Here is a 27,968-nt window from a genome sequence, read left to right on the forward strand (position 1 = left end):
TTTATGTGCTTACTTTCACTATTATTCGCTATATCTGTCAATCATTATTTTGCTTGCTTTTGGGTAAGTGACAAATCTGATAATTTTTAAAAACAAAGATATGAATAATCTACAGATTAGACCGTGAATCTGAGAAAATCACAGTAGGCAGACCATGATATCAATACATCGTACTGCTTGTTGGCGTGGCACCCAGAGTGTAATTTACTACAAATCTCCCACAAGCATTTGGAATTTACAGACAGGAGGTGATACTTAGCCATTGCTTTACAAGTTACATCATCAAATACAGTTAAAGAAAAATTAAGCAAAGAGACAGCCAGAAAACGTTTTTTGCCTTGGTAATTGTTTCTTCCTGAAGTGTTTCCCAAGTACCCAACACAGCTTTCACATTGTCCTGAATCCCTAGTTTCAGAATTTAATTTTTAGTTTAACCTAATTCTAGGCTGCACAGCTGCCTACAGGACTAAAAGGCTACTAAACACAAGCTAAATTTAGAGCACAAAAGCAGAAGTGATAGGGTGTGAGATAATTTTCTTTCAATATTACAAATGCTTTATAAAGTCGCAGGAAAGAGACTTAAACCTCAGTACTTTCATAGTAACTTATAAACAGGCTTATTTTTACCTGTGTGAGAGACCTCAGCTCTATGAGCGCAAACATTTGTAGGACTGAAATATTTAGCTCTACATAGTGTCATTAAGCTTGGAAGAAAAATTTGTGAGAAAAATGTCACTTTTGCTTTTTTTCCTGTGGGAGAGGGGGATAGAGAATGTCTGAAGAGAGATGTGTGAGAGGAGTGCAGAGAATGTCTGACCATTACTGATGGAAGATAAGAGAGAGGGGGATAGAGAATGTCTGAAGAGAGATGTATGAGAGGAGGATGGAGAATGTCTGATCTGGCAGGAGATGAGAGAACAGCTGGGTGTTGTGAAGGAGAGTTAAGAAAGATAAACATGGTTATCTAGTAGCAAATAGGTGTCCGTAGGACAAGGCCTCAAGGACAAGAGTCCAAGTACTGTTAGCCTGATGAATAGAGACGTGTTAGAACTTGTAGGGCACAAGCCCTGGGAACAAAGGAGCAAGCTAACCGCAGACTCTTGAGCCCTTGCAGTTGAGATGGCAACCAGATGGACAAAGAGGAACAAGTAGCCAGACAAGGGAACGGATAGTGCTGATAAGGAACTCTGTTAATCACGAAAGTCAGGTAGGAAGAAAACCCCTAATCTTAGAATAGAAATTGTTGCTATGACAAGGTAAACTAATCAGTTTTTATTGTTTTAACAGTGTGCCTTAAATGTCAACCAATCAGTGTTTTTTACGCTTAAGATTTAACCAATCAGTGTGTAAGATGTAGAAGGTAGAAATGTATATAATTGTAAGAAAATCACTAATAAACTGACATCTTGCTTGCATCAAGCTGCATCCCGTCTCATCATTCACCGCAGGTGTCTGCATGCTTATAGTGATATATAGCTATATAACTGCATGAATGGTTTCTGCTGTGAGCTTGGTAGTACTTACAGCTGGAATTTGTATCTGGGCTCAGAGATATAAATATGAGCCTCTCTGTACAGTAAGGTGACCCTGGTTACACCACAACTGGAGTCCGTGCCTTCATAGGCCATGTTCGCCCCCATTAGTTTTTCCCTATTCGGTCAGGGTTTAATTAGCACACTCTGGCCTTGCCCACATCAGGAGTTCCTTGCCCTAAGTTTTCTCAGTATCAGCCTTCTGGACAGCTGGCACAGGGCTGCAGTGGCAGGTGTGTCCCCGGCCAGGCCCGCTGAGGGGGCTGCGCCAGCGGGGCCGCCATGCCGGCAGGGTGGCCCCGGTGGCTCCTTACCACCGGGCACTGGTGGGTGCTGGATAGAAGGCCTCCGGGGCCCCCTGGGGCAGCAGGCAAGCTGTGGATCTCCAGGGTTGTTTGTATATGCTCTCTATAGGTGTACACCATATGTCATATGCGGTAGCTGCCTCTTTTTGTTTCTTGCCCCTAAAGTGCGTGCCACCCGTTGCGGCTTAGAGGGGAGGTTGAGGTCTGCCGAGCTGCCGGCCCTCAGGGCGGCGGCTGAGGCGGGGAGGGCTTCCTTGGCCTCGCTGCCCGGCCCTCCGCTTCGAGCTTCCCCCGCAGCAGCTGCCATCTCAGCGCTCCGCACCCGCTCGGGCGGGGAAGGCACCGGTCTCTGGCCCCGACGCGAGGCGAGAAGCGGGGCGCGGCGCCGCCGCCGAAAGAGTTAACGGCCGCCGGGCCCAGGCAGCTGCCGGGCGTTACTAGTTTGGCCTCCGCCGGGCGCCGTCGCTGCTGCGGCGCTGGGAGGGCGGGGAGTAGGCCAGCATGGCCGCTGCCGGCGGGGAGCGGGGCGAAGCGGTGCCGAGAGAGGAGGGGATGTTCGGTGCCGTCGAGGAGGAGGATGGGAAGGGCAATATCCTGTACGACCTGCTGGTTAACACCGAGTGGCCTCCGGAGACGGAGGTGCAGGTGTGTGTCGCCGCGGCGTGGCCGGGCTGCGGGTGAGGTGACCGGCCACGTAGGCGCGGGCGGGGGTGGCGGCTGTGGCGGGGGGAGGCCGCCCGCCCTGGGGGCCGCGGGGCCGGGCCGTAGCCCCGGGGAGGCTCGCCGGGCTGCCCGCTCCGTTCCTGATGGGCACAGGAGCGGGGAGGGCAGCAGAGGCAAGCACTGAAGGGGCTCCGTGCGGTCATCCTGCCCCTGACGTGGTCTCGTCGCTTGGTTCCCGCGTTGTCACCCTCGCCTCTGCCGCCCGAGATGCCTCTGAGCTTTTCCTGCTCGTGGCCCGTGAGCAGTGTGTGTCAGGTTTTGCTGTTCAGCTGACGGGAGGGAAGCCGTGAGGGGTCTCATCTCCAGCAAAGAGCTGTGCTGAGAGCAGTGGAAGCTGTCCTGGTGCAAGCGAGGTCTGTACTGAGCTTAGTTTGCATGAGGAGAACCACATCCCTCTCTAGACCTGTGCATCGCAGTGGTTTCACCTGTGTTTTCACAAGTGGGTTAAAAAGGAGAACTGTATCACAGTGTATCCACAAGGCACACAAACTGATGCCAAAGCTGAAAAGATGAGAAAATGTCATTCTTGTATTAAAATTTTTGTTTGCTTCTGTCTGCTCTTCTTTATGGGTCAGTGGAAAAGCTAAAAAGCTCTTTCATCTTTGCTTTTTGGTCTTTTATCCTGTGATACGCTGAACTAGCTGCCTCTATGTCTGCTCTTGTCTGATTTGGACATGGAATATGCAAGCAATATGGTTTTCTTTCTTGTAGGAACTTTCAAGTCCGCTGCTGCTGTTAATGCATTTCCCACTAAAAGTACTTTATGGATGTATTTTAACAAAGTTTTATGCTTTATGAGAACATCTGAACAGAGAAGATGTAAAAAATTACAGGTGGAAGAATGTACCTATTATAATTACTAAAGCCATTCTCATAAAAATATGTTTTTGTTTATCAGAAAGTGATTTTGTTTGTTTCTCTTGATCTGTAAGTCCTCAGTTGCAGTAACAGGTATGGGTGTTTGGAAAATATTACTGTGGTGTAACCAATTGCTAACTTTATTCAGATAGGTGAGTAGACAGATACACCTATTTTTATTTAACTGGCTTCTGAGAGATGGTAAATTGTGTTTGTTTCTAGCAACATATGAAAGCAATTTATATGTCTGTAAACTGTGAGGAGGACTTCGGTGTGCTGGCATGAGACTGGTTCTACCAACTATGTAAAGGGGGCACACTTCTGACAAGTATCCCTTCTCTTCAGCTGCCATTAGTATGGAAGTTGTATGGTTAGTTGATTAAAAACCAATTAGTCTGAGAAACAATCATGTTGTTTCGTTTCCTTTTCTTGAGTGGTCATCCTAGTGCTCATGTACCAAGTGGGGTGAATAATGTTTCAGTCAAAGCTGAGTGAAGTGTGAGACCTCCCTTCAGTGGCAGCGTGTGGGTATGCTGATATAAAGTAATTGTGGAACCACAGTCTTGGGATCCTCATCTGCTCTGATAGAATTTCTATGCATTGTAGAATTCTGCTTGTGAACTTCAGCAAATGGTACAGGGTATTTTAAACTTTGTATTTCTTGCCTGTTTACTTTATTTTCAAGATAATTCCCATCTTCAATGGCAGAAATAGGAAGGCTGAAAATGTTATGCTATGTAATTTGTTTGGATTTACATTCCTGAGAACTGTCAGTAGCCAAGGTCACTTCTGATACTCTTTTTACAATTTTAGTGGGAAATTGATTTTACACAGACATAATAGGCAAACAAATTATTTTCTCAGTATGATTCTGGTTTTACCTTAAGGTTGCTTTAGCAATGATATTATTTAGGTGATTGTGACTTTCCTTTTGGAACATGTCTCTTTAAATCCTGGTTTAGTCACACTTTTCAGAAGAAGTCACAGAACACTCCCTGCATTACTTCTTGTAGAACTGAATGGTTTGGAATGGTTGAGGTGAGGAACAGCAGGAAGGGAAAAAGGAAGTTGACTGCTGCAATGGGAAATGAATTAAGTGTCTTCCTACGCAGTCACCTAGGATACAAAACAAGGCCTTAGAACAGACTTTTCACAGGGCTCTATTGACTTTGTTTTAATTTTCTATTATCTCATTTGGGATGATGCATTTTTAATTGCACAGTGCTGAGCACTTAACGACTGTAATTATGTCTGTTGGAGGATGAGCCCTGTGATGAACATGTAAAGTCAGGTTAAATTCAAGACACTGATAAAACTGGCATGGATTTCTTAAGTTGGAACCCTAAATTAGCTTTACTTTTAGTTCTTGTTAGTATTCGTATTCACCTGTATTGTATTTCCCAATAAGGTTTTATGGGTTTTGTTTGTTTGATTGGGTGTTGTTTTTTGTTTGGTTTTTTTTTTTTTTTAGGTGGTGGGGTGGGTGGAAATAACAGTTATTTGTAAAGGACACATGCAAGGAACTAACAAGGCCAGACAAGAGTGGTGTGGAAATCAAGCAGTCTGTGTTCAACGTAGTGATGTGATTGTATCTAATGTACTGTTTGGGAACCCTGAAACATATAATGAGAATAAAAGGAATCAAGACAGTAGTTGATCAATGAAAATAGTGAACGAGGCAGTGGTTGCAGGGGAGGACTTAAGGAATCATTTGTGGAAATACAGGCAGGCTGAACTTTTCTCCAGTAGACAAGTACTGTCTGTCTTCTGAAATGTATCAAATGTATCACTTGACTCTGTGAGCATTTTTCATTGCCATCTCATATTCTGAGATTTCCGCAACACCCCCTGCCCCCTATAACCTTGCTGTGTGTGCAACAAAATACAAAACTAAGTGGGTGTCTTGTCAGCGAGGAAGTTAGTTAGGTTTTATTACTGGTATGCTCTAGTGAAGGAGACTTTGAAGTTGTTTTCCCTAATGGGAATGAATTAAAAAAGAAATACAGCAGATCTAGTAGCTACTGCTGTTGCTGAGGTGCTAGGAATAAATGATGAAAAATAAAATTCACGTCTTCAGAGTGTAATAGTAAATCAGCTTTGTGAAGGGTTTAACTTGTAGAATAGGAGCCTGTAGTTTAGGCTCAGGGGTGGACCCTAACAATATTTAAAAAAAAAAATTAAGTAGGTATAAGTCATTTTTGGAAATATTTTTGCTGAGAACTTTTGTTAAAGGTTTTGGATTAAGAGGCTCTGCTGTTAACCTCCCTAAGAAACTGCAGCTTTCCCTGGGGTATTATGATAGCTGTAAGAAATAATTTATACTCTCACTTATTTTGCTGTAATGCCTGGTTATTGCCTGGTTGATCAACCTGAATTGGAACACTACCTATTAGTACAGCTGTGTTGGCTTCTTACATGTTCTCAGATGCTAGCCTGATTACTTGAAAGGCTGTTTCTGTACTGCAAACTTTGCATATAGAACTTCTAATCTTTACTTCAGTAACTTAAATTTGGGAGCTGTTGTGGTTTAACCCTAGCTGGCAACTAAGTATCAGATGGCTGCTTGTTCACTCTCCCCTTCCCCCTCCGGGATAGGGAGGAGGATCAGAAAAAGGTAGAAAGTGTGGGTTGAGATAAGAACAGTTTATTAATTGAAATAATAATAATAGCAACAATAGCAATAATAATTGTAATGAAGAGGAGAGGGAGAGAGAGCAACAAAACCCAGAAGAAAAAGAGATGCACAACACAACTGCTCACCACTCACTGACCAATGCCCAGCCAGTCCCTGAGCAGTGACTGGCAGCTCCCGGCCAACTCCCCTCAGTTTATATACTGAGCATAATGTTCTACGGTATGGAATATCCCTTTGGCTAGTTTGGGTCAGCTGTCCTGGCCCTGCTGCCTCTTGGCTTCTTGTTTACCTGCTCACTGGCAGCACATGGGAAACTGAAAAGTCCTTGACTGAGAGTAAGTACTGCTTAACACATGGGTGTTTTTGTTATTGCTGTCAACACTATTCTCAGACTAAATCCAAAACACAGCACTGTACCAGCTACTAAGAAGAAAATTAATTCTGTTCCAGCCAAAACAAGGAGTCCACATTTTTTTTTTTTTAAATATAGACATACTCTGGAATGTTGCTGTTCTATAAATTGGATTCAGAGGTCTGAATATTTCAGTTAACAAGTGATGATCTGCTGTATGTATTCTATACTGAAGGGAGGAGGAAATTCATTCATTACGTACTCTAATGCTCAGTTTATGGTGCTCTAATATTTTCACTAGAAAAGTATAAGCATGACTGCTTATTTTGAAGATTTGTGTGTGATGCCTTCCTTACTGCTCATCTTTATTGTCTTCTCAGTTTAATCCCTTTTTCTTACTTTTTTTATTGGCAAATAATTTTGCCCTTTCATATAGGTAAGAATATACATGCTATGTTTTCTATTTCTTTTTTTCTGTTGTTGGAGAGTGCTTTCATTTATATAGTGAGTGTAGTTGTTCACCTCTGTCTTAAGTAAGCAGGAGTGCTGGAAGGGCTATGTGAGATGATACAGAGTAGAGGTGCTGATTTGAGTGGCTGTGTTACCTAGTACAGATTGACATAAAATGAATTTTTCTTCAGAAGTTCTTTGCTTTTCTTAATATTTCTGAAACTTTAATGGACAGTCTTTATTATGTAGCTTAGCAGTTACATATTAGTGTAATACATTGAACACCAATTGCTTTGACTTCTGGACATTACAGATCAATCTGGTATTTGTTTGGCATGGAAAGAATGATTTTATAATACCTCACAGGAGAACATCATCAGAAATCATTATCTATTGTTACTTCCCAAAGGTCAAGGCAAAGCTGAATCAATAGACAGTATGTAGTATGTTTGGTTTATTGCATTTTGGCACTTAAAAGATCTGGTTCTATAGCGTGTTCTAGCTTATGCAGTTAAATTACTCACTATATGAAGTTGTGAGTAATAGAAAATACGTAAGAAACTTGCAGGCTAGCAAACAACTTTAAATTTAGTCAGTGAATATGCGTAGGAATGTTGTATTTAAGTTAAAATGTGTAACATAGTGTTTGACCATTATTGTTGTAATTGCAGCCAAGAGGCAACAGAAAACATGGTGCATCATTTATCATCAGTAGAGCAATTACAGGTAAATATGACTTGTTCTTATGTTTGTGACTGGTAAGAATGGTGTGTGGATTGCTTGCAAAATTTACAATTTCTGTACTTTAGGGTGGCTGGTGTAATGGAAATAGAGTGCAGGATGTGCTTTCAGGAAGACGTTTTCTGATTATTGATATTGTTATTTTGGTGAGCTTTCTTGTCTCTGTTAGCTTGGGAAAAACCTCTAAACCTGACATCTAAGAAGTTTAGAAGCTGTGTTGTTTTTTGCAAAATGTCGAGCTTTTTTTCTCTACCAGCTCTTGCATTGGGCTATTTGTTAAGGAAGCTTTAAATTCAGATTATATTCAACACTTGGTTTATGCAGTAACTGAATTGCATTTTCACACAGTAGGAATTTCTCTTAGAATTTCCAGAAAAGTGTAGCAATATTCTTTTAATCTGCCATTTATATTTACTCTAATGTAAGAATTCATTGGTCAAAGATAGAGGGTTTTTCTGTTAATACCTTTTTCTTTTGTGAGATTTCTGAGATTCTGTGTACAGTGAACTGGAAAGTGTTGTAAAACTGCTAGAAATGAAATTTTTGCCTTATTTCCATTGTAGGTCCTGCATTGTTTCTGCTTCGGTACGTCTGGTACAGGTAGGTTTGAAAATAGTGCTGAATCTTTTTATTTGGTAATATTTTTATAGCTTTTTGATTTGATGAAAAGTTATTTTAAATACAGTAAACTTGAACACTTGTTTAGAGTATTGTCCAAGCAATGCTTAGAATATTCTCTTTTCATAAGTTTAAGTTGGCTTTTTACTTTTATCAGAAGCCTAAGTAAACTTGCAATTGGAACAGCATCTTTCGCAAAACATGTATTTGGCCTTCCCACTCCCAGGTGACATATTGCAAGTGAAGCTAGTTTGGGTTTTTTTCTCTTTTTTTCCTCCTTAGGCCTCAGTGATAGGTATGATGGCATGGCAGAATTTGCTTCCTTTGAGTAATAATTCAGATTTTTTTTTTTTTTCCCCACGACAATGTCAACTGTCATACAAAAAGCTGGATAACTAGTTGAGCAACACTCATGCCATTTATAAATTTAACTTCTGATTCAAAAGGCACTTAAATGGTCTCAAACATATTGGGGTAAATACGGTGCTCCTGGAGTATTTTCAGCTCTGTGGTTATACTACTCTGTTGGTACACTTGGCAGGTTTGAAGATACCAGTTCTCCCTTTCTAGGGGTATTCTGTTGGCTTTGGGATATATAGGGAAAGGGACACTTAATGTGATCCTTGTGAAGCAGTACTATACTTGATTTCAACAGACAGTGCTGTTTTCTATGTTGTTGGTGTCATACTTTATTTTGTGGCTCCTCCCTCTCCTTTTTTCTTGGGGATGGGGTGGGGTGTTTATGGGCTGTATAACATCATACCAACCTAGCTGTAAGGATTCAGTTGCAGAAATTAACTTATTTTTCTTCCCACCCCCCCTCCCCCCAGTAGTCATATTTAAAGTCTGATTTTTAACTTTTAAGATTTATTCTATTTGCTATTTTAATGTATTTAATAAGTGTTGTGAGGGAGCTCAGGAGGCCTCTAGTTTAAAGTCCTGCTAAAAGCAGGGAGAACATTGAATTCAGACTAGGTTTCTTAGGGCTCTGTCCAGCTAGGTCTTGAAAACCTTAGAGGACAGAGATCCCAAAGACTCTCTCTGCAGCCTGTTGCAGTGCCTGGCTAGTCTTCATGGTGAAGAATTCTCTTCCTTATGTCAGCTTGGAACATCCTCTGTTTTAGGGTCATAGAATTATTTAGGTTGGAAAGGACCTCTAAGATCATCAAGTTCAACCATTGATCTAACACTGCTAAGCCCACCAGAGGGTTAATCACGGCTTCTTGTGCTCCCATCACACACTTCAGTGGCTTCCATCTTCATGATAACCTCGTAGATATCAGAGAGCTGCTGTTTAGTCCCCCGAAGCTTTCTCTTCGCCATTGTAAACAAGTACAATTCCCTCAGTATATCCTTGTAGGGAGAGTGCTCGGGTCCCCCTGAGCATGTTGTTGGCCCTCCAGTTTATTGGTGTTCTTCTTGTAATGGACACATACACACACAGCTGGCTGCTGACCAGAGTATAGTGTGGTGAGTAAATAGTCAATTCCCTTAATATCTGCCTTTGTACTGTTAATATAAACAAGAGTGTTGTTAGCCTTTTTCGTTGGTAGGGTGCAGTGTTGATTCATGATCAGTTACTAAAACCTTCCAGGTGATTGATGGTTGCCTTAAAGCTAAGTCATCTGGCATGTGTATCTCAGGTACTGCTTTTGTTAGGGGTATGTTCTGATTTAGTCTAATGTTTTTGTTATTTCAGCCCTGCAAAGTTTTCTCTGCCCACTGGACTGGTTCGTCTAGTTAATAAGCAGATCAACTGGCACCTAGTACTTGCAAGGTAACCAGCTTACATGCTTTTTCATTTTTGGCAGGAGCGAAGACATTAATGTTTCCTCTCCTCCCCCCACCATCCCCATTGGTAGCAATGCTGAGTTAATACTGTGCTAAGATAGTGTTATTCTTTTTGGTCAGGAGAAATACTGGAGGCTTTCACAGGTAGCCTTGGGAAAGAAAAGTCAGTCTGCTCTGTGGGGACTTCCATGCTGCTTTCCTTCATTTAATGCATCTCTCACTCAGGTCTGAATGTCCCTCTAACTTCTGAGACAAAGTGGCTTGCAGTGCAGTAGTTGACAAACTCAAGTGATCAGTTTAAGACCTCTAAATCAGCAGGATACATAATATAAATTGTTTATCTTAAATTGCCCTCAAGACTTACCTGCTATTTTATGTATGGAGAAGTGAGTTCCAAGGCTAGAACCAGCTGTTCTGCAGTAACTTGATCAGCATCAGTGAGATCACTGGCTTTTAAAAATAAGCATAAATATATACAGAAAAATAGTTAAATGACATGAAGACATGTTTTAGTTTATTATATATTATTACTGAATATGATCATTGGTTCAGCAAGAGCTCTGTGCTGTTGAGATGGTGATTCTTTGAGGGGAGTGATGAGCTCTTTTGATGCACAGCATGCCAGTTGCAATGTGGCATGTCAGGTACAAAGACTGGAGGTCTGCTCCTAAGGAGGCAATGTAACTTACTGAAGTGTGGTAGTTGTTTATTCCAGAAAACGCAATACATAGGTTTAAATATTTCTGTTATAAAATTATCCATAAGCAACATCTGATTCTGAAATTCCCTGTGGCAAGCTTTTAGACATTTTTTCTGTTTTCTTAGCGCCACTAAAAAAGAGTGGCAGATACATTTCGGTGATATGAGAGGAACCTTATTATAGTGCTGATTTTTTTTTTTTATATCTAACCTTACAGAAAGGTTAAAAAGAGCTCTGATGCACATTTTGTAAGGACTGGACTGGACTTCAAATGAACTTTCACACCTGTGTTTTTCTCTTTCAGCAATGGTAAATTGTTGGCAGTTGTTCAAGACCAATGTGTAGAAATCAGGTAACTTAGTATTACCTACAACTTCATGACTACAGTTGTGGAGTTCTAAGACACTGTTTCTATTCATGTACTAATCATACTTTAAAAGATTTTCCTGGTGTGTGGTTTTTTTTTAATGCTATATATTGTGAACGTAGTCTATGGAATAATCATAAAACATATTATCACTTAGAAAGCAGAAACCTTCTGTTTCTTCTTAGTCCTTGGCTGTTTTCTATTTAAAAAAAACCACCACAACAAAACCTCTCTCAACCCCCCCCCCCCCCATAATTATAAATGTTACATAGCTTTATATAAACGTCTACCTGTGTATCTCTTTTTGCAAAATTAATGAAGATGCTTCAAAATACTAACCCCAAGTCAACTAACCCCAAATCATGGTCGTTCTAACCTTTGCTTTTCTGTTCCCCCTAGAAATTATCTCCTAATAAATGGGGCAAGGAGCTAGTATTCTGCTTCTCTGTAGAGAAGCTGGCATGTATAATACTTCACCTTATTTTACAAGTTATGTGGATTGCCGTAAAGGCTGATGCTTTCCCTTTTTCTTCTGCTCTCTAACAACAAGCTCTCCTTTGCCCACTCAAGAACACATTTAGCTGTAGAATGGATCTTGATTGAGTGTGTTTACTTGTTTCACAAAAATCCATTTGCTAGAAGGTCAGACCTTCTATTTATATGTAAAAGAAGCAAGTGTATGAAAATTGTTCAATCAGAAGTGGTGTGAACACCATAAATGTCAGCTTATAGACTGTAAAATAAATCTTGTGTTTCAAGTGTATTAAGTATATTCTTGCATTGTTTCTAAAATTGTAGCATAGAGAATACAGACTAGTTTTTTTTTTCTGAAGTTACATACTGAAGTTCTGAAATGCTGCTGTCCTCTTTTGAACAGCATTACTACTAAATGAAGGATATTACTATTTATGTGTTGGGAGGATGTTTTCTAAAATGCTATTGTTATTTACTGCAGCTGCCTAAGGGTGAAGGCTACTGTGCCTCTTTGAACAAGTACTTAAATGCATGCAGGCCTTTGAATTTTGCACTTGGAGTATTTTTATAGTGTTCTGTTTATTCTGGAAAATTGAATAGTGGTTTTATTTTTTCTTATTTAAATCCATCGGAGTCTTTTTCTGCAGGTCTGCAAAAGATGACTTTGGATCCATAGTTGGAAAATGTCAAGGTGGTGTTGGTTTACGTTAAAGAAAATGTTGTAACTTCTTAAAAGCACTGGCAAGAATCTCTTGATTTTGCTTTGTGACTAGCTCCATTACCCTCCCTCCCCCTCTTCTTCTCATAATGATTAACATATAAAAGCTGAATCTGAAATGAAATGGTAGTTAAAATTAATGGGTTTGGGAGATGCAGCAGGTGTTGGCGGTGGTGTGGGGTTTTTCTTTTTTCTTCTCTGAAATAAGCTTGTAATGATGGCAAGCGCCCTGCATTTTTTGATGCAGTTGACTTTGTTCTGTTTAAAGGACTATATTTATATTCAGCTTTTTAATAACTTTCTTCCTTTTTCATAGTGCCAAAGGATCCTAACCCTCAGTGGAGGAGGGTGGCATGGAGTCATGATTGTACGTTGCTTGCTTATGCTGAAAGCACTGGAACAGTGAGAGTGTTTGACCTAATGGGTAGCGAGCTTTTGGTCATTTCACCGGTAGGTGCTCTCTTATATTAAATATGAATGTAGCAGAACTTTTTGTAAGGATAAAGGGTAGTTTCCACTCTTAAGCCTTTTTTAATCATGGCTTATTTTGGTACAAAGGCTTACAGTATGAGTACCTTGCACAAATGTACTACAGTGAAGTGTTTATCATATGATGGCTATATTATAGTTAAACTGAAGTCTTGTAGCACTCATAAAGTGTATTCTTTGCGCTGTTGTATCTAGGCAGAATCTTCATCTTTCTTTTTGTTAGAATTGTGGCAGATCTGCAGGTACATCAGATTGTGGAAGTATAGAATGACCTAATTACCATGTGTGCATATATCATTAAAATTTGTAGTACTATTACAAATCTGCAGTTTATATGCAGAGTCACTTATATGTCAAGAAATATTGCTGATGGAGCAATATGAGGATTTTGTTTTCTTGGTATGAGAATAGTTAGTTGCTATTGGCTTGTTCCACATAATATATTTTATTTTGCATATTCAAAGATTGTATTAATTTGTAATTAATTTGGGAAGGTAGCTCAAGTGTATTTCCTTAATATATTGTCTTTGCAGACTTTATAATAATAATATTTATTTAAATTGAAGGTAAAAGGAAGTGTATTTTGTTAGTAATACAAACTGAAATTTTATTTTTTAATATGTTTTTATACAATATAATAAATTCCTAGTTCTTTTGGCATTTAATATTTTTTTTTCTTTTTCCCTAAATCCCTTTCTCTCTCAATGTGTCTCTGCATTTTTGGGTAAAGACAGCAAGTTTTCCAGGAGATTTGAGTTATGCCATTGCTGGACTGATTTTTCTAGAATATAAAGCAAGTGCCCAATGGTCAGCTGAACTGCTTGTTGTTAATTATCGTGGAGAACTGAGAAGTTACCTTGTAAGGTAAGCATGCATTTTGACTTCCTTTGAGGAGGCACAGTGAATTTCAAAGAAATTCTTTCCACACATTATAAAGAAAATAAATCTGAAATAGTATGTTATTTTTCTTCCCATACTTAGTGTTGGAACAAATCAAGGCTTTCAAGAAAGTCATAGTTTCAGCTTTAGCAGCCATTATGCCCATGGAATAACTGCTGTCATTTATCATCCTGGTCACAGGTAAGTGTTCTGTTCGCTACCTGCCAACAAAATGGAAATGATGAACAGAAGTGGCAAAATAAATATTGAAGTGTGTTGGATAAGGAGGGAGAGAAAAAAATAATCTATTTTACAATTGGTATTTAGTGAATTAGTAATAACAAGTCATGTATCTTACCTATGGAGGAAGCCCTGGTTGGTGATCTCACTCAACTTGATTTTCATTATTGCGTTAGTAATGTCCTTTTCTGTTCAAGTACCTTGCATAAGCAGCATTTTTTAGGATGTCAGGAGTAGCTTCAGAAGATGGTTTTGAATTTGATGGGGGGTAAAGGCTGGTGTATAGGTTGGTTGGGTTTTTTTTCCCTGTCTGGATTTGACTGCTGGATTTGTTGGGCAGCCCATTTTCCCTAGTGTTCTGGCTGGAACTGCCAGGATTTGGTATTTGGAGTTGTCTTGTGATGCATTTTTTTTTTTTTTTCTATTAGTAATGTATTGGGTACAGATAACATACTTGAAAGGTGGATTAGTTGACTGCCTGCTCTTGAACCAGATGTAGGTGGAATAGGTTCTGGTTGGCCAATTATGTTAAATATGTGCCTGCCTTTTTAATATCTACTTGTTCTATTGCAAGATAAACTCGGCAAATTATTTTTCTACTTCTCTTCAGTTGTAGGGACTAAACTTCCTTCTAGATATGTCTTCTATTAGATCTTATAGAACTGAACTAGTCGTGCACTATGTTGTATCACTTCATTGTTTTAAACAGAAATTAGGCTTGGCTATAGAATACCAGAAAAAATTCGCTGTTTAAAAACTTTATCTCATTCTTCAATGCTAAGTGAGCTGTCCTGTTTATCTTAGAAAAAAAATAATTCGTGAGAAGCAGTGTTCTTCTAGCTTGTTACTTTGAGAGATTAATTTTGAGTGGTTTTTTTTCTTTCTACCTAGTTCATATCTCTTAATTCCACATAATTAATATTCAGTATACAAAATATAGAGTTTTGAGGTAATAGGTGTGGGTTATGGAGCTTTGGTAGTGCTATCTGACCAGACAACAGAACCTACTCATCCTTTTATTTGAGCAGACCAGGGTTAATGGTTCTTGAGACTTGTTTCCAAAGTTATCTTTTCTGCTTGTAATATTAGGAAGTAGATTGATTTTAACAGTGAGTGTTGCAAAGAATATTGATTAATATTCAAAGTATGGTCAAATAATTATTCTGACAATTATAATAGATGGATGGGCTTGCCTTTCATTTTTGGTGCATTTCTGAGTAAATGATGTCAGAACTGTTAATAGGTTCATCCATTATAAGAGTTTAACAAGAAAATATACAGAAAATCAGCTGCTGTAGTTGTCAGCCAGATAATATGGATATTGCTTTGTGTATGCTTCTTGCCTTAGAGTTTTAAAAGAGGAGAGAGGAAAGAGGAAAAAGTTTCTTGTTTTCCTGATTTCCTCTCACCTCCAAGAGAAGTAATAGCTTTGGTTTTCCTACTACTCTTAAAAGATATTAGGTTAATGTTTTTAGAACTTGATATTAGTGTGAAGTAAAAGCAGGAGAAAATGCTGGCTTTGTGCTTAGAATAGCTTATTCAGAATGTTAGTAATTAAAGTTTTATTTTTATGGAAGCTTATGGTTGGCGTGGTGGTTGTTGTTTTCTATATTCCATATTTGTTAGGGACAGAAATGCCCTTTCCTTACATGAAAACGTGATTATATCTGCTGCTGAAATAGTAAGTTTGCATGATGTGTCGCATACACATTCAGGAATTACTTGTTTTTACCAGGAAATACCATGATGCATTCCATGAAAACAGAAAGTTGGGTAGAGTCCCCTGTGATTGTAGTATCTCCTCCTAAGTGCAGCCACTTTAGTGCAGCTTAGTAAAGTTGAAAAATTGGTACTTGAAAGAATGTACAAGTGGATGGAAAGTAGAAAGAACTGATGTTTTGCCCTTCATGTAGGCAGGTTTATTCTGTTTTGAACTTACTCTGTGGTAGAGGACTTCTATCTGACAGTAAAGAACTCTAAATTCATGAGCAGAGTCTTTTGCTGAAATTGTCATTATCCAGCAAAATCCCAGGAGTTGAAGGGAGGCAGTTTCCTTATATTGTATATTCAAGGAAATTGTAAATACATATGAACTCTTCCAAGTTTTCACTTTCAGTAATTTGAACTTTGATCACTTAGCACAAAGTGACAAAGGTGAACTTACATTGTCTTGCATTTCATTTAGTTTCAAATCGTGAAGTTATACTGGTCTATCTCCACTGTGAGCCTTGACTTACTGCTCTCTATATTGCCATATATTTGCTCGTTACCTATTACAGTGCAATAAAATAGCACTAAAGAACTTAATATGCTTAATTTTGTCAACTAGATGTATGATAATTGCAAAGAGAATATGTCAGTAGGGCATGTATCAGAGTCTGTAGGAAAACTTGAAACAATAGCGTTGGGAAAAAGTCTAATAATGAGTTTCACTGCTCTTGAAAAGTGTTATATACCTTAATTTAGATGCCTAAATTAATGTTGGTGTTTTCATCTAATCTGGACTTCACCTATGATGGAATTTATGGTGCACTGTAGTTAACAAAATTTTAAATTTTGTCTGCCTCTGTGAGCTCTTTGTAGGCACTAACAGAAGGTTCAACACCAGCTTATTTTGAGTATCTTAATCTGGAGCTGAATGTCTTACTTCAGGGTTATCTGCCATTGTTACAAAAAATGTTTGTTACTAGAGCCTGAAATTTGTGATGACTATAGGAGATAAAAGGTTTTAGAATCAGTTGGAATTTGCTTGTTGTAACAAAGCTGATGAATGAAGAAATGTGTAGAAGTCTCAAGTTTTTCTTGGGTGTCTCCATTGAACTTGCTGTTATTGAGGCCAGCATTAATTATACTAGCTATTTTCAGCTCAACTTACAACCTTTGAAATGAAGTACACTTGAGGTATTGCAAGGGCAGCCATTTTTTTGAGACTGAAGAACTTCTGGAGATAATCTAATCCATTCCCCTTCATAGCAGGGACCACTAGAACAGGTTGCTTGCAGCCATATACCTGCAGTCCAAGCACTTGCACATCTGTATCCTCTCCTAGGAGGATGGTCTGATGTGTGGGGGTAGCTGCTCCAGTTGGGTGCTGGGACTGAGCCTGGCGGTGCTTCACCACAATTGCAGAGAACATGTTCAGAGTTTCTAGCCATGATTTTCTGCAAATCGCTGCACAAAATACTTGGCTGTGCTCTAGGTCTGGCACTTACATAAGTCTTTTTCTAGGACTTGTTGAAAGGGTTCCTAACCCTTACTGATCAGGAGTCAGCTGGAACAAAAGCTCAAAGCACCCTTTGATCAGAAACAGTTGGCAGACCTTGTTAAAACCTGGAGCTTGTTAGGTAGCTCTTCCTGGCAATGGCAGGCATTGTGAAGTTCCTCAAAGGCTTCCCAGGAGTCCTGTGATGATTCCAGGAGTATGTAGAAGACTAAGCAGATCTAGAAATGGAGCCCAGAAATTGCTGCACAAACTGCTGCTTGCTAGCTGTGGCATGTGTAGAGAATACATGCAAGAATAAAAATTATTTGGGTTTTTAACACTTTAAGTACTAAAGGATGTTGCGTTGACCTTGATTTCCATAGCAGCATGATAGAAAGGAAAGTTTTATTTACAGAGTTACTATTAAGTGTCATATATTAAAGTGGCTTTGTGACCTATCTGGAGTGGCATAAAACTACAGCTGATACAATGGGATTTAAGAACCCAAGTATTTGGCCAGGAAAAATAGTTTTTTAAATTACTGAGACAAAAAAAAAAAGTTGTTGGCATGGTATCTGTTTCTTCAGACTGAGACTAACTTAAAAAAAAAAAAAAAAGTAAATGGGGGAAAAAAAACCCCTCTCCTGTTGCTGTTTCCAGTCTACCTGTCAACTTGTTATTTTGGAGTCATCTCCTGTCTAGTCCTGAAAAAATAATTGGTAAACAAGGCCAGATCTTTGCTGAGGCTCTCAGGAGTACCTTTCATTTTCTTTTGATGTCAGTGTTGTTATTCATCTTAATAGTTTCTGTCCCTGCTGTTGTATTTTGCTCTCTGAAAAGCTTTTTAAATTTTTAAGTACGTGCTGCCCTGATGAATTTCTCTGCAGTCCTGAGAGAAGGCTTTTTGTCTTGAGGTTGTGTGTTTTGTGCGTATCTAAACTGATATGACATCTTCATTCCAGCTGTCATTGGGTTTCATTTATCCTAAAAAATATTTCTGAATTATAAATACATTGCACTGCATGTGACAATTTTTCTGAAATTTCTTTGAAAAGATTTATCTTGATGGAGTTTTTGAGAGCTAGTTTAGGCAGTTTTGGAGCTCTTGCTGTCACTATTATTGACAGTTCTTCTCTTTGTCTTTGTGCTACTATTTGTCTCACAGTCACCCCTGGCACAGTTCGGTCAATTGTAATTGAGTTTGTCACTGCTGCTGTTGCAACATGCCAGTGAATTAAAAATTTCAATGGAAGTTGAAGCTTATGGGAGAATTCATGTGCCTATGGATGGACAGGACTATAGAGAAATTAATATTCCAAAGGATTGTGCCAGCTGTGCTGTGGCAAATTCATGCAGTTCTTGTTTACTGATTTTTGGTTTTTATTTTTTTTTTAAAGCTTTCCCCAAGAAAGCCTGCAAAAGAGACACATCAAACTCATTTTCTATGCTAAAAAAAAGTTAGGACATTGATCACTTAATGTCACACAGATCATTATGCATAGATCTTGCCAATATCTTCCCATGTTTTAAGATATGTTTTCATGATATTGGACTGTGCGCTCAGATGTTTGGGTACCCAAACGTTTTTATTCTGGGCTAGCTAAAATGGACGTAAACGGCATTGTTTGCAATTGGACATAAACTGGATCATACCCCTACAACAGGGTAGATAAAGTATTTTGCCCTAAACCCTATTGGTGCTATTACAAGGAATTTCATGTGGTGCGCTATGTCTGTGCTGAAAACTTGGGTTTTTTTGGGTTGGTTTGGTTTTTTTATATGTGGTATGTGCTGCAAGATACTTGAAAACTTACTACTTTTTTTTTGTTTTTAACTGAAGTTCCTCAGAAGAATGATAGCACATCTAAACAATGGCTTTTGTACAAGTTGGGGGCAGCTCTTTTCTTCTTTGGTTAGTGGCAGCATGTCAAGCTTCTCTGATAGAACAATTGTAGGCAGAGGAAAGTTGCAGGAAAAGGTCAGGGAGAAAGAAAATAAAAAGATATGCAGAAGGGATATTTAATTGGATTGTTAGCAGCATGGATTATTAATTGGATGACACTTAATATGTGAAATTTTTCTCTTCCCAAATGTGTTTTTCCCCCAGTAAGCAGCAGAAAATTTGGTATTAAAATATTTTGTGTAGTTCTGAGAACTACGTTGTTTATTGGTGGCTGTACCTTGTGTTTTTCCATGTTCCTGAAGGACTGATTTTCTTTCCAAGCCTTCCTTGGTGAAAGTCACTTTCTTCATGAAAGAATAGGAAACTGTTCAAGTAGTTTATAGGATTTGCTGTCGTCCCAAAGTTGAATGAAATTAAACTTGCTTTGTTGTCCTGCTTATTGTTTCTGATTTAATTTCCTCAGTTGCTTGAATATGGAATTACTTAAATACTCTGGTTTTCAATGTCTGCCTTTTCATTATTGTTACTTTTAACCAACCCCAGTAGTTTCTTTTTGAGTCCTGGTACCAGAGATATCCTCAGATCAAGCTTGTGCTTGGTATGACTTCCAGAACAAAGTGCTATTACTAGTATTTTGTGTTAAAGTGGTGTCTTTGTATGTTCCTCTGAGTTCCTGTCCAGATACTTAGTTGAATTGCCCAACTAGTTGACCAGAATAAGCCACCAGATGAAAACCAAACAGTTGTGTTGATTGGAAACTGTTAAAATGTAGAGCAACTTGGGTTCATTTAAGATCTGAAGTTTGTCACGTAAGAGGCTTAATGCAGTCAAATTACTAGCTCGTTCAGGAAAGATGTGTTCACTGTAGGAATTCTTTGGTATTTTAACAATGGGAGTGCTGTGCTTACTGAGCGACAGTAGTATTCTCTGTTTAACGAGTAGCTTTTATGATGAAGCTGCTTCTGCAATCTCCATAATGCTGAAGTACAGTTCTCCCTTGCTGCTGTGTCTAATGCCATGTTCTGCTAATTGTTCTTATCTGCATAACCCAGTTGCTTTGTTAAGTATCTACAGGAAAGCTATGATAGGTGAGTTTTGTCTGCTTTTCTCCTGTGTTACTACTACAAAAAATGTATGCTAATTACTCAAGAAGCACGTTTGCTGGTCAGGTTACCAGTTTTAAGGGGTCTGAAATATGATCTGCGCTACTCATGGTAGATTTCCTTGACTTTCATAGGAATCCATTTGTTCCTTCAATAATATGATAGTTTTTTCTTGGAAGAAGGAAGAAGAAACCACTGTGTCATGGATGCACAGCCAGAGCAATTTACATGCTCTAAAGTTAAAGAACACTACCTTATGAGAGAAATAATGACTCTTAGCTGTGCTATGCTTTACTTTCTGATCATAAGAACAATGTAAAATTACCTATTCTTCTGTTAATTATGGTATACTGAGAGTCTGCTATTGCTGTTTTTGAGAAAAATAGTGAAAGCGATTCCTGTTTTGCTGGCTTAGGCAACTCTTTACATTACAAAATAACTAAAACTCTTTAAGAACCTGAACAGACTGTGAGCATCCGTGGTATAAATCATCTTGCTGTATATTTCTGAATAGCTTGAAACCTGGGAATGTTAAATATGTTCTGCTGACCTGTTAAAGGGGATTAAATGGGGAAGGATTTATTTTTTCCCTTTTTTCTTCTTTTTTTCTTTCAGTTGACTTTTGCAGATAATGCTTTGGAATACACTCAGATCGCAGCTGAGAGCTATATGACTGTCAGCCACTAGGTGGCAGAGCATCTCAAGAGTAATGCAGAGATTGAAAATTGATAAAGGAGTGTTCTCAGGGCTGAACTCCTGGCTCTTCCAATCTGTGCCTTTTTTGCAGATACTTTACTTTTTGATGGGTTGTTCACTGAAATGATGCTTCCAAACAGACCTGTTAGTTTTTGTCAGAGCAGTTATCAGTTAAATATAAAACTCCTTGCTAATAAAGTGAGTTTCAAGGGAAAATATTTTGATACATTTTAGTGGTAATTAGCAATGATTGTAAGGCTTCCCTCAAAGTTCTTAAAATGTCATCTACTGCATGTAACAAAACTATTGCATGCACATTTATAATCAGTAGGGTGGCTTTAGAAAAGAAAATTGGAAAACCTTGATGTGTTAAATTCTTCAATAAAAGAGAAATAGCTTTAGTACCACATCTGAATAAATGGAAACCTAATAGTTAAACAGAATGACCACAGCTTTTCATAAGCTTAAGCTGTAATTGTTAGCATTCCTTGTGGGTAAGGAGAAGCTCAAATTTGTAGCCAGACGTATTTTATTTTAAATGTTGGGAATTGGGCCCTATTTGGAAAGCAAATAACAAAATAACAAAAAAAAACCCCACCAAGTGTTACTCAGGTAATATTTAAGTCTTTTTAAACTTCAGGGTGTTTATTCACAGACAAAGCTTATTGGGGCTGTTGGGTATCAGTCTTTTTGTTACTGCAAGCAAACTGCTCTAGTTTTGTCTTAAGACAATTACCACCCCCCCCCCCCCACCCCCCCCCCATTTATGTGGCAGTATATAAAACCATAATATGTCTTTGTATTTTACAGACTTCTCCTTGTAGGAGGCTGTGAAATGGATGAAGATGGAGTATCTAAAGCAACTGGTTGTGGGATATCTGCTTGGAGAGTTCTGTCAGGCTCTCCCCATTATAAACAGGTCACTAGTTATGAAGATGATGTTAGAACAGTAAGTATGTTTCCTTGTTTTACTGGATGAATATTGCCACCAATAGAATGATCTAATTGGAAGTTCAATATTAATCTCTTTTTGAAAGAAGAATTTAAGGCAATATTTTATTGTTTTGTAAGCTACGATGTGAACTTGTAGTAAGTTATATCTTCCCTCTCAGCATCAGTCTATCTTTGCTTTTTCTGTAGTATGTTTTGAACTTTTAAGTTCTTGATTATCACTTGTGGTTTAAAAAACAAACAAACAAACTAAAACAAGACACAACAAAAATGGTAGTGTGGAAATAAACAATCTCCTTTGTTGTTTACTGGGATATGTTACACGTCTTTGCTGGAAAAAACTCCAGTTATTTTTGTCTTTTTGTTACTTCATAACAAAAGGCAGCGCGCCTGAAATAAATGTTTCCGTTTAAGTCTGACTCTTGACATCTTTTGCTTCTAGTATAAGTAAATGTTTTATTTGGTAACAGCTGCTGTGTGGATAAAGTGCAATCAATCTACAGTATACTGAGATAAATTCCAATATTTGCTCTTATATAGGAATTGCTTAGTATTAAAAGTGAGCTGTTAATTTCACTGCACATGGGTAGTGCTTTTCTGTGGCATGATACATACCTGATGAAATGGGCAAAGTTATACAAACTGGGGTTTACTATCCTTGCATTATTTTGAAGTAGGCTGTATTAAGGAAGTTTAAAGAAACCTGCATAGTTGTTTTAGTACTTTAGATATGACTTTGGTTTTGGTACATAAAAAAATGTATGAGATTGTCTCTCATTGTGTGATGTGTTTCTGTTGTTTACAGGCACAGAGAAGAGGATTATTAAGGATTATGAATTTAAAATTTTACAGCAGGCGGGGAACAGAACAGGTATTAAAGTCTAGGTCTACCTCAGAAATGTTTTTTACTAACACAATTGACTATTAATGACTGCCTGAGAGACCGATTGAAACTAGTTTTTAATTTATGCAACTTAAGAATTAAGATTTCTATAATACGTATCAAAAATAATAAGCTTTTAGCAGTAAATGGAGTAGCTTGCCATTTATTTGGCTTTTAAAAAAAATCCAGTTAATTCATCTGCTGAAGCTTGAATCTTTTATTTTCAGCATACTGACAGGAACAGGTCTAGAGATGTAGAGTTCAATATTAAATGTAAATTTTTTTCAGAAAGGAAGGTATAAAAAGCCTCCTAGTTATTTGTTCATGAATGTAATGATAATAGCATGTTAGATGTGTTGCATGTTCTACAAGAGGAGAGTGAATTGTGATGATGTTTCTCAAATACGTGCCCAAGAGAGAAATAAGAGGAACAAACCTCAGCCTTTTTCACTACCCCACTTCAACTAGAAGGCAAAATAAAAATCCCTTACCTTACAACCCAAAATTCTCATACAGTGTTGGGAAGAAAAAATGAGTGGATTCAAACTAATGATTGATGGCTTAAATAGGGCAGACACAAAGACTGGAATTTTACAGTCTGTTATGAGATACTATTGAAATATTTTGCTAAGTAGCTTCAGAGGTTTGTTGTGGGTCACATTTCTGCTACCAAGATGCATGCGAACCTAATGAAATTGCTGATCAGAATCTATTTGTTCTTAACAAAGCCTGGGTATGGGTCTTGTATTCTCCTTTCCTCTGAATGAGTGAGTGTGAAATATTGTCATCCTGAGGTGCAGGTGTGTGCTTTTTATATTTCTAAGGCTTTGCACACAGTGCTGTGGCTTTCTTCTGTATGACTGAGGAGCTACCTGTGCGGTACTGCACCCACCTTCTCCTATCTCTTGTCTACTAGGTGTGTGCAGCTTTGGTTTGATGCCTTGTTTTGTCCCCCTTTCCCTGCTTGTAAAAAAAAAAAAAATGTTTTGCCTTCTTTTGTTTTGCAAGGAAAGAACAGTAAAGATTCTGTGTACCACCCTCCTGTGTCCTCCAGAGAGGAAAAATGGCTGGTCTGAAGTTACATGGACTTTGAAATGACCTTAATTGATTTTTAGGATGTTTAGGTGACTAGTTAAAAGAAGAAATTACATGCTTGATTGGAAGGGGAAAACAAATCTTTCCGAATCTCTCTTGAGGGTGGAATGGGTAGAGATTTTATTTCCTTCACTGGAAATACAAGAGAAGGCTGAAGTAAACTTTTTTACTGGAAGACTAGTACTGAGTGTAGCTGTACTAAACTTCATTGCACTTGCTGGTACTAAATTTACAAAGAGAAGCAGAGATTGTTATTCATCCTTGAATGTTTTGCTCTGATTTCAGAGAAAATGATACAAACATGTGAGGTAGTTTATATTCTTAGTGGGAAATAGGCAAGTGTTGACATATGACAGGAACAGCAGCTGGAGGACTTGTATATTAGAACTAGCTATATTGGGATTTGATTCTTAGTGTTGCTAACTTAAATGACACTTATAAAATGTGAAGTGCCAACCTGCTGAGGTTTACAGTATCTTGTTCTGCAGTTCCATAAAGTTGACAAGCTGTTTACTAAGGCAGCATTGCCTGCTTTGCCAAAGAACTGATTAATTTCTAGATAACAGTGCTCAAGTGGTGAATCTGGATGTGTTAATGGCCACCCAACATCTGAATTTAACAGCAAGAGAATTATTACCAACTACTGAGTAAACTCTTTAAGATCAGTGATATATACCACTGATCATTTATCTGAATGGGTTATATATTTTAATTATATGTTTCTAAGCTCTTTAACAGTCTTGTTCTTTGTCTTCTGTGCATGCAAATTGATTTGTAAAGAGAGAATTGCCATTAGCTGGCAGGTACAATTCCTTGGCAAACTACAGTAGAGATTGCAGTACTCTAGCTGCTTAAGAATATAATCAAAGAATACTTACGAAATTTTTCTAATATAATAATTCTTAATTGTCTTTAAAAAACTTAATAATACTCTCCTTTTCAATTAAGAACATACTTTAAGCTTGGATTTAAGCAGTGTTCTCAATAGCTGCAAACCACTGAACAACAGTGAGCAGATTACTTGATAGTCACTTGTTCTGTGGCATAGTTAGATCTTTAAATAGCCTAAGAAATAAAATAAAAATAACAAAAAAACCAACCCCATACCTAAACAAACAAACATCCCCTAAAAGAATATTGTTATCTTCAGCTGATAACCGTCACTAATGTCCTGTAGAAATGCCATTAAAACTTCTTAATTGTATGGACATCTAGTAACTTTCCTGTACTTTGTTTAGGGGGTGTTTTCCAAGAGGGGAAGTGCTGGCTTAATTGATTAGCTGCAGACTTGAACAGTTCTAACATTACTGTAGGATGAGTCCTTATTAGGAACTGACAAAATGGGATTTTATAAACACACTGAGTTTTGGAATCTACATCCTATTGTCTTTCAGCAAAGACTAGACTCTCTGAGAATGTAACGATCTTTCTAAATACTCAGAATTCAGTTTGGACTGGGGGGAACAAATAGGAATTGTTTTTTCAGAAATTGTTATGCATTGCCAGTGGCACTAGGTTTGACTTCATGATTTGAATGTATACTTAGAAGCTAGTCTTGTGGAAATAGTGTATAGATCCAGTTGTCATTATGTGGGAGCTAGTGAATCCTTGAGGAAATACTTTGTTAGAAGTATGTTTTGCATCTTAAAATATCCAAAAGTGAAGGAAAACGTAATCCACGAGAATTTTGGTATCCTTGATGAAGTGTATTTAGAGATGTTGAATTACTTCATCTGTATGGCCTTAATCTGAAGTTTGCTATATTGCTGCTTAGTCTATTGTTACCCAAGAGTTACCCAAGAGATTCTTAAATTCCAAATCAGTGTCATGAAATGAAATGTGTTCCTCCAAGATCTCTTAGTGTGTGTATCTCTTTAATTTCTTTTTTGTGGTAATAATGCTCATGCAAAAGCTTGTTCCCAGGGAGGAAAAAGCTGTTGTACTAACTGGTTTTTGGTAACAAACTGAGGCTGCTGGATGTTTTCTTTGAACGGAGGACAACCTGTGGTTTTTCCTCCAAGTAGCTCTGCATTGCTGTCTGTGCAACTAGAAATGACATGCTTTCAGTTTTTATTTGCTGTATAACAATGAGATAGAAAAGTTCACATTCCTAAAGAGTTTTTTGTGTTACGGTAGTGTTCTTCCTTTATACAGGTTGTTAAATAGTTTGGGGAAATTTTTTTTGGTTTTTTTTTGGGGGGGGAGGGAGGTATTCCTTGATGCATGTGGAGAGGGTTTTTTTGTTTGGGTTTTTTTTTTTATTTGCTTGTTTGTTTGTTGATTTATTTTTTTTTTTATTTTTTACTTTGACATAATATTTGGCAGGATGGAGTTTTCAAGATGAATCTTTCTCCTGATGGAGCTCTTCTGGCAGCTATTCATTTCTCAGGAAAACTGACAATCTGGTCTATTCCATCTCTCAGACAGCAAGGAGAATGGGACCAAACTGATCAGGTAAGAAGGATGTAGATACCTAGAAACATGCATTATATGGCATAATCCTCTGGAGATGTGTTTTCCTAGAATGTGAAAGTAGTTCAGATAACTGTGCTTTAGCTGCTGGCTATCTTTCCCGTCAACTCCATATTTTTCAAGAGCCCTACATTTTCTTTTAAAATAATCTTTCTATATTTTAACCATAAGGCTTAAACTTGAAAAATTAAGAAAAAGAACCAGTTTTTCACGAGGCATTTTGGTGCCAAGTGGGTAACAGTTATACTGAAATGCTGTTTTAAAATATAAGTGGAGGCCAACACAGGTAACTTTGCTTGAATGGTTCAAACCAAATTCTGCTGGATATCTAATGTGTTCATCTATTCCTCCATTAAAATTTACCTTGCCTTCTGCCAGATAATGCTCCAGAACAGTTTGTTCATCAGATTGGTATTAGTAACTCACATGCTTTCTACAGAAATTATTTGCAAAACTGAGTAGGGGAACTTAAGATAGGAATTGTCCAGATACTGGCAAACTTTTATATGACTAGTGTGAATTTAAACATTGGGAATTGAAAACTAACTAGTTTTCAAAGAAATTTCCAGATAACTAATACACTCTCTGGGTAAAAATAACTTTATATTCTAATAAGGAAAATATATCTGCATTTTTGAAAAGTAACAAAGCTGAAATGATGTACAAAGGTATGTGAAGTATTCTGGGTTTACTCCTATTAATTCATTGGCTAATAGATATAGAAAGGCTTTTCACTTGAAGCGCTGTGTGTTATGTTCTAAACCTACAAGACATGAACCGACATCAAGTCCAAACAGGGTAACCTGTCAAACAGGATCTTTGTTCACTAGACATATATGGCAGAAATTACTACTGATATTTACTATACAGTATTGATCTCAAGATGGTTTTGTTGTACAGAAGTGTGCTTCTTCTTAGAAAATGATAATAGAATGAAACATTTGCTACTTAATGTAAACAGGTGTGCTTTAGTGCATATACTGATCAATAAATCCACGTTATATTAGCATTAAACATTTGCAGTTCCTGAACTACTTAATAATTTCCTTCTGCAGGGTAAACCTTTGGACAGTGTACTTACTCCTTTAGAAATTCCAATACAAAAATATTTCTTCTATTTTTGTAGATGTTTTAAATTCTTAAGATTTATGCAATCATATGAAACAATGGACAGCTTTTTCCCATGCTATTGGATTTCTCTGCTCTCTGCACATGGTGCAGTGGGTACTATAAGGTCTGCCACAAAACACTTTCTTGACATTGCGTATAGGCACAGGCTCCTATAATGAGGAAGAGGACAAAATGAAGGAAGATGTCCTTTGGTATCATGATGACTATGAGGTTAAATGAACATTTTCAAGAAAAATGGCAAAAAAGATAGGCTAAAAACTTTGACTATAGGGAATTTCAAGTCAATGAATACTTTTAGAGATCATGTGGTGTGTTGCCATCCTAAACACTACTGGTGTGCTGTTATCTTTTGAATCTGACTGCAAGAGCGGGACTACTGACTTGGAAACATGGCTGTGGTGTTGTGTAGCTTAAGTTTTGGTTCTTAGAGGTAAGCAGTCAGATCTGGTTAGACTGTATTGACTGTGAAACTATTCTGGGTCTTGCTGGGTTGGAGTTAATTTTCTTCATTGCAGCCTGTATGGTGCTGGGTTTTGGATTTATGACCGAAACAGTTTTGATAACGTATCAGTGTTTTAGCTATTGCTCAACAGTGCTTGCACAGCTTCAAGGCCTTCTCTTTTGTCACTGTTGTCCCCCAGTGAGTACTCTGGGGGTGTG

At 38.0% G+C, this 27,968-nt stretch overlaps 1 protein-coding gene across 1 annotated transcript in view; it reads left to right on the forward strand.

Annotated features, from left to right (window-relative positions):
* Positions 1–2,138: 2,138 nt before the first annotated feature.
* The window catches only part of NBAS (NBAS subunit of NRZ tethering complex), a 183,715-nt gene continuing 157,885 nt past the window's right edge, over positions 2,139–27,968 (forward strand). The window contains exons 1-12 of the mRNA XM_055809968.1: positions 2,139–2,482; positions 7,527–7,581; positions 8,160–8,196; positions 9,914–9,991; positions 11,010–11,057; positions 12,194–12,237; positions 12,581–12,714; positions 13,484–13,617; positions 13,735–13,833; positions 21,587–21,725; positions 22,533–22,598; positions 26,031–26,159. Of these exons, the coding sequence (XP_055665943.1) occupies positions 2,339–2,482; positions 7,527–7,581; positions 8,160–8,196; positions 9,914–9,991; positions 11,010–11,057; positions 12,194–12,237; positions 12,581–12,714; positions 13,484–13,617; positions 13,735–13,833; positions 21,587–21,725; positions 22,533–22,598; positions 26,031–26,159 (1,107 nt within the window). The 5' untranslated portion in view covers positions 2,139–2,338. The remainder of the gene's footprint in view (positions 2,483–7,526; positions 7,582–8,159; positions 8,197–9,913; positions 9,992–11,009; positions 11,058–12,193; positions 12,238–12,580; positions 12,715–13,483; positions 13,618–13,734; positions 13,834–21,586; positions 21,726–22,532; positions 22,599–26,030; positions 26,160–27,968) is intronic.

Source organism: Falco peregrinus, chromosome 7, assembly GCF_023634155.1.
Source record: "Falco peregrinus isolate bFalPer1 chromosome 7, bFalPer1.pri, whole genome shotgun sequence".
Taxonomy (NCBI): Eukaryota; Metazoa; Chordata; class Aves; order Falconiformes; family Falconidae; genus Falco; species Falco peregrinus.